The following is a 15120-nucleotide window of genomic DNA, read 5'->3' as shown; positions in this document are numbered from 1 at the left end:
TTAGTACTAAACATGCCGTTGTAGGTATAATTTTTATAATTAGATTTTAGACGAGTTATGGAAAGACTTTTTAAGAATAGCTTTTCTTTGATCATATAAATCATATGCTTATTATATAAATTTTAGAAAATAAGAAAATAAAAATCACCTATGATTTCCAAGGCTCTTTTCCAAGCCTTGTAAGTAATATGTTAATTCCAAGCAAATACTCAAACTATAGCAAAATCAAATTTGAGTAAATAAAAAGATAATTGAAAAGAGACTCTTTGTTCTCCTTTATTTTTTTTTTTTTCAGTTCCATGGAAAGAATTAAAAAGTGGCAGTCCCCTTTAATAGATGCCTTCATTCCCATTTTAGGTTTCTCTGTGTGTTTTCAACTACTCCTTATGTCTACCACTGCAAGATAACAGTTATAATTCTAAAATAACTCTTTCTATCCTGTGGTTAACCTAGTTAATGATATGTATATATATAACTTAAGAAAGTGTAATATATGAAATTATTTTTCCTAGATATGGCAGATGGAACGGTTGGCCCATTGTCCTGGTTTTCTAGGTCCCGTATTGAGGCAAACTGCGTTAAAATATGTGGTTCCCTGAATTCTTCTCTGCATCTTCTTCTCTACAAGATACACTTTTATAATCTATTAACTATCATAGGCGACTAATTTAATGGCACATTAATAAGCAAGTGTACTTTAACTCTTCAGTGAGAAGTATGTATAGTATTGTTATAAGATATAGCAAACATCATATTATCTTGACTGCTTATGGAATTGTCCATCTGTTGAAGACAGAAAAGTAGAATTTATGTGCTTTTCAAATTTGGTACGGTGGTATATATGAATAAATTAAAGATAATCCCATTAGATATGAGACAAAGTGAATTTATGGAGTAAGGAAAAGTTATGATAGGCAAAGTCTTATGAAGAATATGTTTGTCAAGATAATCTGTGTTTGTTTTAGCTCCCCTTGGTTTCCAATTTCTAGTTCATAGGGAGTTGCATATGTCTGAAACTATGAGTAGGAGTCCCAGGATAGAAATAATGAGGCTTCACTTGCCCAACTCCAAACTTAGTAGCCCTTTTCACAGCTTGGTCTGCAAGTTAATTTCATCTTATTGTCTGGTATAAGCCCTACAATGATTTATAGAACTCTGTTGGGGAAGTTGCAATGACTCTAATAAGTCAGCAGTTAGTTTCCCATGTGGTATATTAGTTGCTAGTGATGATAGAAAGCTTCTCTTCTTCAAAATTTAGCCCATAGCATGGCAGACCCCCAGCACATACTTGCTGTCAGTGGAGATAAGCACATATTCACTAACTCAGGTGCCTTGTCTCCCAGGAGCTTCAAAAGTACTCTACCTGGAGTACAGAATATGGTAGCCCTTAGTTTATACAGCAGGTCTCTTCCCAACAGATTAACAGCATTTAGAGACAAGAGAGAGGCATTTTCCTCTAACAGAGGACATATTTGCTCAGGACCCTCAGAGGAGAAAGAACAGGTAGAAGGTTGTCCAGAGATACCCACAACTTGTATGTTTTTCTGGGTCTGGGTGAAATGGGAAAAGTCAGCAGAAATTGCAGAATGCATGGCTCCAGCATCCACAAGAAAGGACAAGAAAAGGTTAAGGCAGGAGAAAGACACCGGACATAAGGTTTTCCCAAGCCCAGCTCTGAGGTTCCCCTATGTCAATTTTGCTCATTATTTTGCACCATTTTCCAGTTATTTCCTGTCTGGTTTCCCTGGGAGGCAGAGTCTCCTGATGGAGGTAGTCTAGCTTCCCAGGTTGCACCCTCGCATCCTCCTCAGTCTCTTTCAGCACTCCTTTTCCCAGTGTCCCATCCTCCAACAATAGTGACACACTGACTTTTCATTAGGGAGTCCTATCCTGTTCGTTGGTAGTCCCAGAAAAGGGTTTGCTCCCTTCACGAGTAATTTCAACTGGGCAGGTAACACCGCGTGGTTTGTTTTTGTCTTCACCCTTCTCCATTTTTGCCCAAAACTGGATTGCTGTTGCCAGTACCTAAGAAACTATCTATCCTTGCCATCCAAATACCTTTTCTCTTACTTGTGCTTGAATTCTAGCAACAAGGCTACCACAAAAAAAGTGGAGAGGATTAAGGGTCTATTCTGATCTGCCCCTGAATCCATCCCCCTTAATTTAGAAAATGCCTCAGCGGGTCACTGATGAAAATCGGTGGGGGCCACATCCAGTCACAGCACTGCAGCTTCTCCCAAGTCATCTTTTACAGAACGTTGTCAAAGACTGCCGTCAGCAGTGTCTCGCAGTGGATGTCCCAGGCATGAGGAGCAGCCTGACTGGGTGGAGGAGGTGCCTGAGGCCTCCTGGTGAGGGGGTCATCTTTTGCCCCATCATGCCTGTTCCATTTGTCAAGCAGAGTCATCTAGAGGCAACAGTCATGCAGCCACCAGTCTCCATCTTCAGGCACCGGGCTGTGGACTGAAAACATGCTGTAGAGCACCTTGGCACGTTTTTGCAGATCCTTCCAGAGCGCTGGAAAATAACTCTTAAGATAGATAATATCAGCTGGGAAAAAGGGCATTTATACTCTTACCACATGTGATCACCCAGCAGTCCTGAATAACTTCTAAAAGGCGTTCGAGTCCCTGGAGCTCCAAAGGAGTAGGGCTGATTTTCCTGACATTGAGATGAAAAGTAAATTGGTTTGTGTGGCACTATAGTTTCAGTCTCTTGCTGTTTAGTAGCCTGACTCCTTTTGTTTCTTCTTTCCTTCCAGGTTTTCCAGGCAACCATTTGCCAACCTGATGCCTTAATTCTAGGACAGTCTCTTATCCAAATTCTCAGACTCCTTGTTCCTTCCTCTTAATCATTTCTGCTTCCCCAGCTACGTTTTGTACGTTTTGTATGTTGAGTGTAGAGGGAGTCTTGGAGGTGGACTCTGAGCATTCGACAAGGCTGGCAATTCTCCTTCTTCCAAAGGAGACTTATCCCCAGATCCTAAAGCCATGGGGAACCTTCCATCCAAGAAATCACCATCTCCTTCTTCTAGGTCCCAGATTGAGGCAAAGAAGGGTGAAAGGGAGTAGAGGGAGCAGAAGGAGCGACAGCAGGGAAGGGTTGAGAACCTAAAGAAAGAGAAAGGGGCTTTCAGTTTCTTAATCTCTTCCTTCAGTTTCTTAATTCATTCTTTATGGCTGTCTAGTTCATTCCTTCATTTAATTCCTGAGATCCAGAGATACCAATAATCCCTTTATTTTAAATAGAGTTTTTCTAAAAATCTCTGTAAATATACCCACTTGTCAGTTTCAAATGAGCCTTCCTCTGGCCATTGTAAAGCAGGATTTTTATAAGTATGCCTATTCCAAACGTGATAGAGTCAAATAAGCCTTTTAAGAAAGAGACCTGCTGGCAGGCTTCTTGTATTTTTCTACCATCAAAGCCAATGGTGAATCACATGTGACTTTTGAGGCTGTATTACCCATTTTGCCCAATAGGAACTCAAAATTTGCAGTGAAGGTTTAGAATTTTCCTTGGGAACCCAATCACACTGAGCCAAAGTAGTCAAAGGAACACTTTTTAGCAAACGTTCTGGGTCTCTTACCTAATCAAAGGTGGCCACAAATCTTCCAGCACATTCACAGCAGAAGGACTCACTTGAGGTATACCATCTTAACTGCCAAACTGCTGAAATAAAAAAGGAATCGAGACCCAAAGGAACATACTAATTCATAAATATAAAATTAGCTATTTTTATTACTGAGAAGAAAAAACCCTGAATACATGCAAATATAGCCTGTAAGTGGCTACAGAACTATAATGAATTTTCTTCTCTATTTATATGGAATTAAAGCTACAGTTCTTAAACATCATCCTACTTTTTTAGTAAACACTCAACAGATAGTTAATTTGCACCAGTAGCTACATTGCGCTCACTCTGACATCCAATTTTTCGCAATTTTTTATCAGGCTTACTCTGTTTGTATAATTCTTGATCAGAACCTCCTACAGTTGCCCTTATATTGCATCCAGCACATATGATTAGTCACATCCTTCAACATGCTTCTAAGGTTAGATGCAGGTCAATCTCCCACAACCTCTCCTAGTCTGTGGAAGTCCCAGCTGCAGTTTAGAGCCACCTGGTAGTTGTCTGCTCAGGCTTTATTATTGCTGGGGATGATTCTGGGCCTTGGTAGCTGACGGGTACTTCTAATACAACAGGAGCCATTCCAAGGATTTCCTAGTTAGCATTCATTTCTTTGGCCTGATCAGAAGATTGGCTGGGAAACTATTGGAGACTCAGGGACCCACCCCACACATCCCCACTTGCCTTCTTTTCCCTCCCCCTGTGGAAGATAAGACATTAGCCTGCCCCCATGTGAGTGCGAAGGCTGCGCCAAGGATGAAAGCCAACTGCTAATTGCAGTAAATCTGATTTCAAGTTACTGTGGGGTTTTACTATACCTGGATGTGGAATTACTATGTTTTAGAGAAAGCACGCCTTCGACTTCATAAAGTGTTGCCAAATTGCTCTCCTGAATAGTTATACCAATTCACACTCCCACCTGTAATGTATGAGTTCCTACTTTCACACATCCTTGACAACATCTGGTGTTTGCAGACTTTATTTTTTCCAATTTGATGAGTGTGAAGTGGTGTCTCATTTTGGCTTTAATTTGCATTTCTTCACTACTGAGCATCTCTTCATATGTTTGTTGGTCATTTGGGTTTCCTCTTCTGTGAGTTCACTGTTCATATCATTTGCCTTAAAAAAAAAAAATAACTGGTTACTCTTCTCGATGTATAGGAATACTTTATGTATTCTGAGGCCTAGCCTTTTGGTTGGTCCTGTATGTTGCAATACCTTCTCCCAGTCTATGGCATTTTTATTTTGTTTGTGGGACCTTTTGTATACAGAAGTTCTATGTGCTCAAATGTATCAGTGTTTCCCTTGACAGCATGAGGTTGCATGTCTTCTTTAAGAAGTCTTTTCCCATCCTGATATGAATGTCTCCTATAATTTCTTCTAAAAGTTTTACAATATTTCTTTTCATATTTAAATGTCTACAATTTGATCTGTCTACAATTTGGTTTTGTGTATGGTATGAAATAAAAATACAGTTTTTTTACATAGAAATAACCAATTGCCCTAGTACCATTTGTTAAATGGTCCATCTTTTCTTCATTGATTTTTAATGACACTTTTATCATTTATACTGAAGTGTGTGAGTGTGTGTGTGTGTATCACCTTAGGCTCACTTTTCTGTTACCTATTTTCTATTTTTTAATCTTTGCCTGTACCAATATAACGCTGACTGAAGTTCTGTAATGTTAGTTACTAAGTATTGATAGCTTGTAGGGACGTCCCTGCTCTTTTGTTCTTCAAAATTGCTTAACTATTCTTGGCTTTTTGTTTTTCCATGTTAGTCTTAGGATCAGCTTCTCAAGCTCCATAAAACAACCTTTGAGGATTTTTGTTGGAATTGCAGTTCTCTTATAGATTAATTTGAGAATTGCTGTCTTCATAAATTGAGTGTTACCAACTATGAAAATGGTACATGGTTCCTTTCACTTAGGTCTTTTCTAATGCCCTTTAATACAGGTTTTCAAGTTTTGTTTTCTGTATAAAGCTTTTGCATATCTTTTCTTCTGTAGATTTGTTGAATTTTGTTACTATGGCAAATGGGATCATTTTTTAAATTAAAAATTTAAATTGGTTTTCTGATTTATAACAACACTAATTTTTGAACTAGAACCTTATATCTTCAGTATAGTAACATATTGTCAAAGAATGTTGTCTGTATGATACAAATTCCTGATGTCTTTTGAAATCTGTTCTGTGGCCTAGTACACAGCCAATTTTATAAATCTTCCATGTGTGCTTGAAAAGATTTTCTCTTCTCTAATTTTGTACAGGGTTTTGTGTATGTCCATTAGATCAAACTTGTAACTGATTGTTCCAGTCATCTATATTCTTACTAAATATTTTCTGCTTCATCTGTCAATTAGTATAACTTGTTCATTTCTTCTAGTAATCCTGTGATCTTTTGCATTACTCATATGAAGACTAAGTTTACAATTATTGTAGCTTTCCTGTGAGTTGTTACCCTTTTACTATTATGTAATAACTTCTTTATCCCTAATAATGTTTTTGGCTTAAAATATATTTTTTTCTGGTATTAATAGATTTATCAGTTTTCTTTTGATTTATGGTATGACTAATGTAGCAGTTAAGGATGTGTTTAACTGCAAATAACAGAACCCTTGACTATAGTTTCTTAAACTAATTGGGGGGGTTATATCTTCTCAAATAATAAGATCAGAGATAGATGTGGGTCCATCTGCTCAGAAAGCGAGGCTCTTTCTATGTTTCTGTTTACCATTCACAGTGGGGCACCTTTCATCCTCTAGCTTGTTTTCTCCCTGTGAGGTTTCTTTCCTGCCTTGGGAGTGGGGGGTTGTGGGGCGGAGGAAAAGGGGAAAATAATGAGAACAGCCTTTATTGTCAGTATTACATGGTACAGTATCCTGTTTTAGCATCCATAGAATCTTTGTCCCATGGTTGTAAATGGTTTGCTGTTTACACACATTTTATGAAAGTTCTTTAAAGAGAAGATGGAATCTTCTGTTCCTACAGTAAAATGTGACAGTTGCCCTTACCAAATGAAGTCACCAGGAAGAAAATGCTTATGCAGTCCTCTCTTTAGAGCCAGAAGCAGTTAAGTGCTCAAGTCTCAGTAGACCAAATGTCATTAATGACTAGAAAAGCATAATACACTTAGATTTCAAAGCATTCACGCAAAATAAAAATATAGTTAGGTTTTAGCAAGTTGAGTTTGTGTATTTAAGAATAGTTGGCATATATGTATTCTCTCAAGAGATGATATCATCAGTTTCTTTGGTTTTTCAGAAGACTGATTAAATTTCAGTATTCTCCATGAAACCTGACATCACTTTGTATGATTTGCTGGGGCATTGGTGAAGCTATGGGGTAGGCTTTCTTACCTAGAAAATGTGACCTCAAACTCCCCTTTCCCTTATCCCTTTCTTTGCAACTTCCAGTGCATCTGATTTCACCTCTAATCTTGCCCCGGACCATTAGAATGGGTCCATGGAATATAAACAGTCTCTGTGGTTTTCATTTGTAGCCTTCAATATCAACAAAGCAAGCTGATCTATTTCTGTTTTGTCCTTAAAATGATTATCTATATTTAGATGGTTCTAGTGCTTCCAGGGGACCACTAGAACAATATATTAATATACCTCATGTTTTGTGCTAAAAATTAACAAAACGTTTACTTAGCTTATTTCATTCAGCCCTCCTTAGCCCCAGGAAGTAAAGAATATCTATCTCCATTACAGATGAGAAATGGAGCCTTTAGAGCTCAAACTGTAAAAAAGAACGTAATTATTGCATTCAAAGTAGGAGACTGTTTCTTTAAAGACGTTAGAATAAGTGTTGTTTTGAATTATTAGGTTAAAGTGCACAAGCAGAGCCTGGAACTAGATAAATATTTATTGAATGACTACACTTTTCGTTGAGTATTTTCTTTTAGGCATTAAGACCGCTAATCCAATTTTGAATGCTCTTTTGTCATCATTAATCCTTGTCCAACACAATATTGTTAAACAGAAACCAGGTGTCTTTTCACTGAAGGACATGGAAAGTGTTTCTTGTATGAGATTAAGCATTGTGAACATGTTTTTCCTTTTAGTGCATGTGTGTATGTAGTTTTACATTGGTCATCTGATCAGTTTTGTGCATTACTTCATCATTGGATTGAAATATACACATAAGAACTCTTGAGAAGGAAAAGTTTTTGGAAACTGTTAAGTATGCCATTCCACTGTTTTTACAGATTTTTTTTGTGTGTGACTTTTTTTTTTACATTTGACTTTATAGAATAATTTGAAATTATTCTTGCTGTGGCTTAGGCCCCTTCCTTTCTTCCCTATCCTGATCAAAAAGAGCTTGTATCTTTCTGACTAGTTAACCTTTACAACTTTACATTTGAAAACTCACTTTCCTTTATTCTCCACACAGTAATTATCCTAATTTTAAAGTTTTTTTCTGACATTTTCAACTCCTAGGTTATCTTAATGTTTCTCTAACCTATACAACTCCATCTTAAATTTGAAATCTCCTATTACTGTTGTAATTATGTGATCATTTCGGTTTATAAACTTGAATTAATTAAGTTGAATTTAGCTTTTGTGGTGTGTTATGTGTTCTAAAATAATCTTTCAGCCATGGAAACAAAGAAGTATTTTCCTGCCGAGGAATAAAATTGGCCGTGGATTGGTTTTTGGAAAGAGGCCACAAAGATATTACAGTTTTTGTTCCCGCTTGGAGAAAAGAGCAATCCCGCCCTGATGCTCTCATTACAGGTAAGCCCTGTTAGCTCTCTGTTCTTAGCTTCCATCTATACCTATGCAGGTATCTGGCACAGTCAGGTATTTCACAGAATAATGTTAATCTGCTTCTGTTTACTCAGTCTGTAGACTGCCACATTCTCTCGGGTGGAATATTAAAGTTATTTTTGGGTTTAACTATCTGATTATGTTAATTAAACAGTAATCCTTGCTACATAAGCCAGTTGCTTTTTTTTTTTAATTTGGAAACTTTTTACTTCAAACTTTGTAAAATTATGACCTTTAGAGACATGCTTGGAGTCAGGAGACCTAGATTCAAATTCTGGCTTTGCCATTTGCTAGCCGTGTGACTTGGAGCAACCCACTGCACCTCTTTGTGCCCCAATTTTCTCATCTGCTGTATGAAATTAGACTAGGTGACAATTGAATTTTAGTGACTGCAGATCAAAAAAGACCTGTGAGGGGGCTGGCCCAGTGTCACAAGCGGTTAAGTCTGCGCTCCGCTGCCGCAGCCCAGGGTTCATCTGTTCGGATCCCGGGCACGCACCGATGCACCGCTTGTCAAGCCATGCTGTGGTGGCGTCCCATATAAAGTGGAGGAAGATGGGCGTGGATCTCAGCCCAGGGCCAGTCTTCCTCAGCAAAAAGAGAGGGGAATTGGCAGATGTTAGCACAGGGCTGATCTTTCTCACACACACACAAAAAAAAAGACCTGTGAGACCCTGGGGGTATGCTATCTGGTGTCAAGTAGAACAAAATGACTTGATCCCAATGAAGTATCTGTATTTTGCATTTTTTGTAATTTTTAAATGTAGGAGTTTCAGGCAAAGATGTCCTCTGTAACTGTTAATTATTGTTGCTGAGCATTTTGCTCAAGTTAAGTGATTCTCAGTCAGCATCCAACCATTCTCACCCTTCTCTCCATCTCCAAAATTCACAAAAACTGAGGGATCTGTGTGAAGAAACTACAGCACTTTGCAAATCAAAAACAAATGGAGAGACCACCTACCATGTACCTGAGGAGAAGATTATTTTAAGACTTTATTTTTGTCTATAATCATTAAATCATGAAACTAGCATAAGAATAGATAAGCAAGTTACGGTGGAATCAGACCCTAGCCTATATAAACTGTAAAATGGGAGAGGTGGGCATAATGCAACCAGTGGTACCAAGACAGTGGATAACTCTTTGGGGAAAGTATACATATTTAGATCATTATCTTTTGCCATATAACAATAAATTCCAGATGGCTGAAGAATTAATTGTCAGAATCAAACCATTAGAGACTATAAATAGTCTTTGAACGGCTGGAGAAGACCTTTCTAAATTTAAACTTTTTAGAAGAAATTATGAAGGAAAAGATAGATTTTTTTTTTTTTAAGATTTTATTTATTTATTTTTTTCCCCCCAAAGCCCCAGTAGATAATTGTATGTCATAGCTGCACATCCTTCTAGTTGCTGTGTGTGGGACACGGCCTCAGCATGGCCGGAGAAGCGGTGCGTCGGTGCGCGCCCGGGATCCGAACCCGGGCCACCAGCAGCGGAGTGCATGTACTTAACCGCTAAGCCACAGGGCCGGCCCGGAAAAGATAGATTTAATAGCATCAAAATTTAAACTTCTGTAGTTTGGAAAACTTTCTTAAAAATGAGAAATTTTTTTATTTGCCTAAGAAAAAAATACAACAAATAAACAAAGAATCCATGTCCTTAACATATAGAGAGGTCATGCACATTGATAAAACAAGCACAAAGCTCTCCCCAGTGTATAAATGGTGACATGGTAGGAACAGACAGCTCACAGGAGAATGCAGGTGCCAAACAAGAGAAAAAACCGTTCAACCTCGTTAGTAATTAAAGAAATGCACTTTTAAACAATTGTTATTTTTCACCCATCAAATTAGCAGAGATTAAAAAAGTGATAGTACTCAATGCCCTGAGGGGGTTCCTCCTACACTGCTGTGGAAACATAAATGGTTACAGCCTTTCTGGAAAATAGTTTGATCTTATAATGTTAATACTCACACCTACTAGTTCCCCTTCTAGGAATAATTCCCCAGAAGATAAGCAGAGGTACAGGAAAGATTTATGACCACAAAGACGTTCAGCACAGTATTACTCATAATAGAAAAGAAATGGAAACAAACCATACATTCATTAGAAGAATGGCTCAATAAATTAGTATATATCGATATGATAGAATATGTCTTAGAATATTTAGATCCTTAGTGATCTGAGGAAGTGCTTTTTTACATAAAAGGCAGGTTTTATTATTGTTTGTGTGTGTATACACACATATACATACATGTATACACACACACACACACACACATCAACAATGGAAAGAAAACAGTACACAGAAAATGACTAAAAGGAAATATACCAAAATATTAACAGTAATTCCCTCTAGGTCATGGATTTATAAGATCTTATTTCTCCCTACTTCTTAGTACTTTTTCTTACTTTCCTAATTTTTTACAGGGAACATGATACTTTAATAATCAGGGAGAAAAAAAAACTGAAAAAGAAAAAATATCTAAACATATAAATAACTGGAAAGCTGCTTCAGCGTAAAAGCACTATGGGATCAAGAAGAAGGGAAAAGATAATACCTGGTGTGAGGCGTGGTTGGGTTTAATTTTGAGAGTCCCAGCGTGCCTGGTCTCTGGAACAGTCAATGTACAGGTTACTGTTGTCAGAGGTTGTTAGGTGTTTTCTCCCCTAGGGTAAGAATTCTCTTGACCAAAACCCTCAACCAGATAATACCAGGTAAATTGAAGAGTCCAGTATGTTTTTACTGTACCAAAAGAGAAACTTGATAAGAAATATTTTAAAGTTCTCAGATAATAGATTCAGACTAGCGCTTTTGCCAGTCTTCCATTGATTTAACAAATATTTAAAAAGCAAGCACTAAACCGTATATCCAGTACTGTGCTAGGAACTAGGGATTTAGTTACCTTACTAGCTGTTCTGAACCCATATTTATTTAAGTTAGGATTATGTATCCCAACTAATTATCATTTATTAGTTATCACCCCAATTAGCGTCCTTTTAAACTCATTAGCTGTTAGAGAAATGCAAACTAAGCAAGACGATGATGAGTGTAGGCCTCCACACTTGTTCCTCCAATCCCTTCCCTGATGATCCACACATATCATCTATGAGTAAACAGTCCCACAAATAGTGTCATGGATTATTCACGAACACAGGAATAAACTGGAAGACCTCAGAATGTACATCTTTCAGTGGCTCGTTCCACAGACATTTGTTGAACATCTACTGATGTGCTTCCTGTGCTGCGTGCTGATGACACCAAGATAAATTGTGGGGAGGGCACCTCCCCTCAAAATGTTTATCGGGGGAACACACAAAATGAGCACAATGTGACAAATCCTATAGTTGAGACTGGGCTTTTGATTTTGTGTTGGCTTTCTGTGATTTTTAAGAGGTCAACAATTACATAAATCTTAAACAAGATTCCATGGAAGAACACAGTATTTACGGAGAGCTTCCCAGGCCCTGTGCCAGGTGCTTTTCCATGTGGTAACTCGTGGACTCCTCAGAGCCTCCCAGCTGCACTGGAGGACAGGAAGAGACAGGCCCAGGAAGACTGTGATAGCTTACATAGACAGGGACAGAAGCTGAGGTTTCTCTGTGATTTGCTGATGCTGACACCCACGTTTCTTCCACTTCTAGTCTGCTGCTTTTCTGAACCAAAGCTCTGTTCTGTATGAACGCATCCGTCAGGAACGTCGTGCAGTCTAGACGCCAGTGTTAGAGCAGGCTGACCCATATTGCCCTTCCATTCTCGCTTCCCCGTACCCTGCTCACACTTCTGTGTGGCACTCACAACCTAGTTTACGTGTTTGTCCAACCCAGTAACTGAGACCTCCTTGAGGAGAGGTCATTCTTAATATTGGTGGCCACTGACACTGGCACAGTACGTACCATAGAGTAGGCATGTAGCAACTGTCCACTGAAGAGAGAGATTTAAGAAAAATTAGGAACTGCATTGAGAAACTGCACTGAGAAGTAGTGAGCCTGTGTTTTTTTAATCATGACATCTGTCAGCTTATACCTGGCACTTGGTGCCAGAATTTACAATGGTGGGAAGACAGGAAGTAGAGGAGCGAAAGTAGGAAGAAGGGATGGTTGAGAGAGAATTTTCATCATTAGTCAAAATAGGAACTCGAGCACCATTTTTTTAAAACCACAACACAAGTCAGTAGAGTTACAAAGTGCTGTAAGAAGATGCTAACTACAGACAAAATGAGCATTCCTCTACCTATCCTTTTTCTCTGTATGGCTGTTTTCCCCACATAGTCACTTCTCATCTCTCATTCACTCAGTCCAGCCGCACCAGAATGCTGGCATTTGTGACCACGTGTTTCATGGGCGAGTACACAGAACACACAGTGGCCATATCCACAGCAACAGTTCTGCCCTCACCGCCCCCTTTCTCTTTGGACCGTCCGCCCTTTGCTACCTCGACTGCTTCTACTACTACTTTTCAAACTCCCCCACCATCACATCCTTGGTGATGAGCTTTGTTAGAATGGCACTGTGCTGAGAATGGTTGAGAAGCTGTGCTCACAGTGCTAGTGCTCGTGGCTCCACCTCTGGAGCAAAAACTTCTTGTAATGAAAATCAGAATGTGCTCAGTCATGTTTAAGTTTTCTGCTTTTAAAGTTTTTAAAACTTTTAAAGGTCTTTAAAGCTTTCAACTCTATGTTTTTTAAGTTCACTTTTTTGGCTATTTTTAAAGGCTTTATTATTGAAAATCCTGAAGGAAAAGTATTGGGAGTTACAAATTTACTACATCTACAAACTGTAAATCGTAATTCTTAATTAAATCATTACATATATCCAGTAAGTGTTATAAAAGCTCACATTGTATGAAGTTGCTGTATGTGTTGCGTAGGTATTTATTCCTGAAATTCTACCCTGATTATTCTTGCAGATCAAGAAATTCTGCGTAAACTGGAGAAGGAAAAAATTCTGGTGTTCACGCCGTCCCGGCGAGTCCAGGGGAGGCGAGTGGTGTGCTACGACGACAGGTTCATCGTGAAGCTGGCTTTCGAGTCGGACGGTATCATTGTGTCCAATGATAACTACAGGGATTTGGCTAATGAAAAACCAGAATGGAAGAAGTTCATAGACGAGCGATTATTGATGTATTCATTTGTCAATGACAAGTAAGTAAAACCATCTACTCTCCCTTAATACTGCTTCCCTGGAAATATAACCATCTTGGCAGCTGCCCCAGAAGCCCTCTCTTTTTGCCACTGACAGACCTAAGACAAGTTTCTTCCAACAACTGATTTCCCCACTAACCCTCAGTGGGAGCCAGGAAAACTGCAGAGTCATTGTGTGAGTGACAGGCCCCTGCCCTTCCCTGTAAGTCAGTAACAGAGCAAGTTGTCTAAGACTCTGAGTAACCTGTAATAAGTGACAGAGGGAGAATCTGCGCCTTCAGAGAAAGCAGATTTTGAACTCTTGACCCCCAGAACCCTGCCTTTCAGAATCTACTTAGAGCATTGATAGCTTACTTAAATATATGATTTTTTAAATACATGATTTTTTTTTAATGTTCTACCAACATAGGACTCTAGTCATGATTAAGTAAATTGATAAATGGACAAATGACATGAAGAAGCATATCTCTTACGAAATAAGTGTATTTACAAATATGTGGAAAAAGTTCACCTGTTGATAATCAAAAAAAGCAAACTAGGGGCCGGCCCGGTGGCGCAAGCGGTTAAGTGCGCGCGCTCCGCTGCGGCGGCCCGGGGTTCGCTGGTTCGGATCCCGGGCTCGCACCGACGCACTGCTTTGGCGAGCCATGCTGTGGCGGCGACCCATATAAAGTGGAGGAGGATGGGCACCGATGTTAGCCCAGGGCCGTCTTCCTCAGCAAAAAAAAGAGGAGGATTGGCGGATGTTAGCTCAGGGCTGATCTCCTCACAAAAAAAAAAAAAAAAAAAAAAAGCAAACTAAATCTACAGAGTCTATTTTTTCACCCATTTAATTCACAAAAATGTTTTTGCATATGCCTTATATTATTAATGATGTAATGAAACTGATATACAGTCTGGTATGGTTTAGCAGAAGCCTTCAAAATATATATACCCTCTCAAGCCAATAGTCTCATTTCTTGGAATGAGAAGAGTTATACACATATGTTCATTTCTGTATAATTTATAATTGCAAGAATTCAAAAGCAACTAATGTTATAATAGAGAAGTCAGTTAAATTGTGATACATCTCCCAGTGGAATATTATTCAGCTGTTCAGAATTATGATTATGAAGGCTATTAGGAAACATGGAAAAATATTTATGTTAAAAAGACAAAGCATAAAATTATATTTGTGTTTGTAAAATGATGTATGCATACAGGAAAATGACTAAAATGTAACACATAAGTGGAAAATAATTGTATTAAGATTATAGGACTAAGTGACTTTGTCTTCTATTTTTAAACTTTTAATGTTGCCATATTGTTTTTATAATAATATCAAACACTATAATTGCTGTTATTATTCATCCATATTGACACTCCCTTAAGAGTTCATACATTATTCACATTTTATGGGTGAATACTTGATTTATTTCTAGTTCAAATAGTGACATAACTAGTATTAGAACTCCTCAATCATAACTTCTTCTCATTACCATGCCATGAATTCTTACTTCCATTGGACAGTCCATCCAAAATAATAAGTTTATTTCCTTATGATTTCTTCTACCTTGGCCGAGAAGTACCTTA

At 38.4% G+C, this 15120-nt stretch overlaps 1 protein-coding gene across 5 annotated transcripts in view; it reads left to right on the top strand.

Annotated features, from left to right (window-relative positions):
- Nucleotides 1-15120, top strand: part of ZC3H12C (zinc finger CCCH-type containing 12C) — a 66487-nt gene that overhangs the window by 44103 nt on the left and 7264 nt on the right. For all 5 annotated transcript variants that reach the window (XM_058545261.1, XM_058545262.1, XM_058545257.1 and 2 more), the window contains 2 exons: nucleotides 8231-8370; nucleotides 13314-13548. In XM_058545261.1, the coding sequence (XP_058401244.1) occupies nucleotides 8231-8370; nucleotides 13314-13548 (375 nt within the window). The remainder of the gene's footprint in view (nucleotides 1-8230; nucleotides 8371-13313; nucleotides 13549-15120) is intronic.

This window comes from Diceros bicornis, chromosome 7 (assembly GCF_020826845.1).
Source record: "Diceros bicornis minor isolate mBicDic1 chromosome 7, mDicBic1.mat.cur, whole genome shotgun sequence".
Lineage (NCBI taxonomy): Eukaryota > Metazoa > Chordata > Mammalia > Perissodactyla > Rhinocerotidae > Diceros > Diceros bicornis.
Note: the sequence above shows the minus strand (reverse complement) of the source record. Positions and strands in the feature narration are given on the sequence as shown.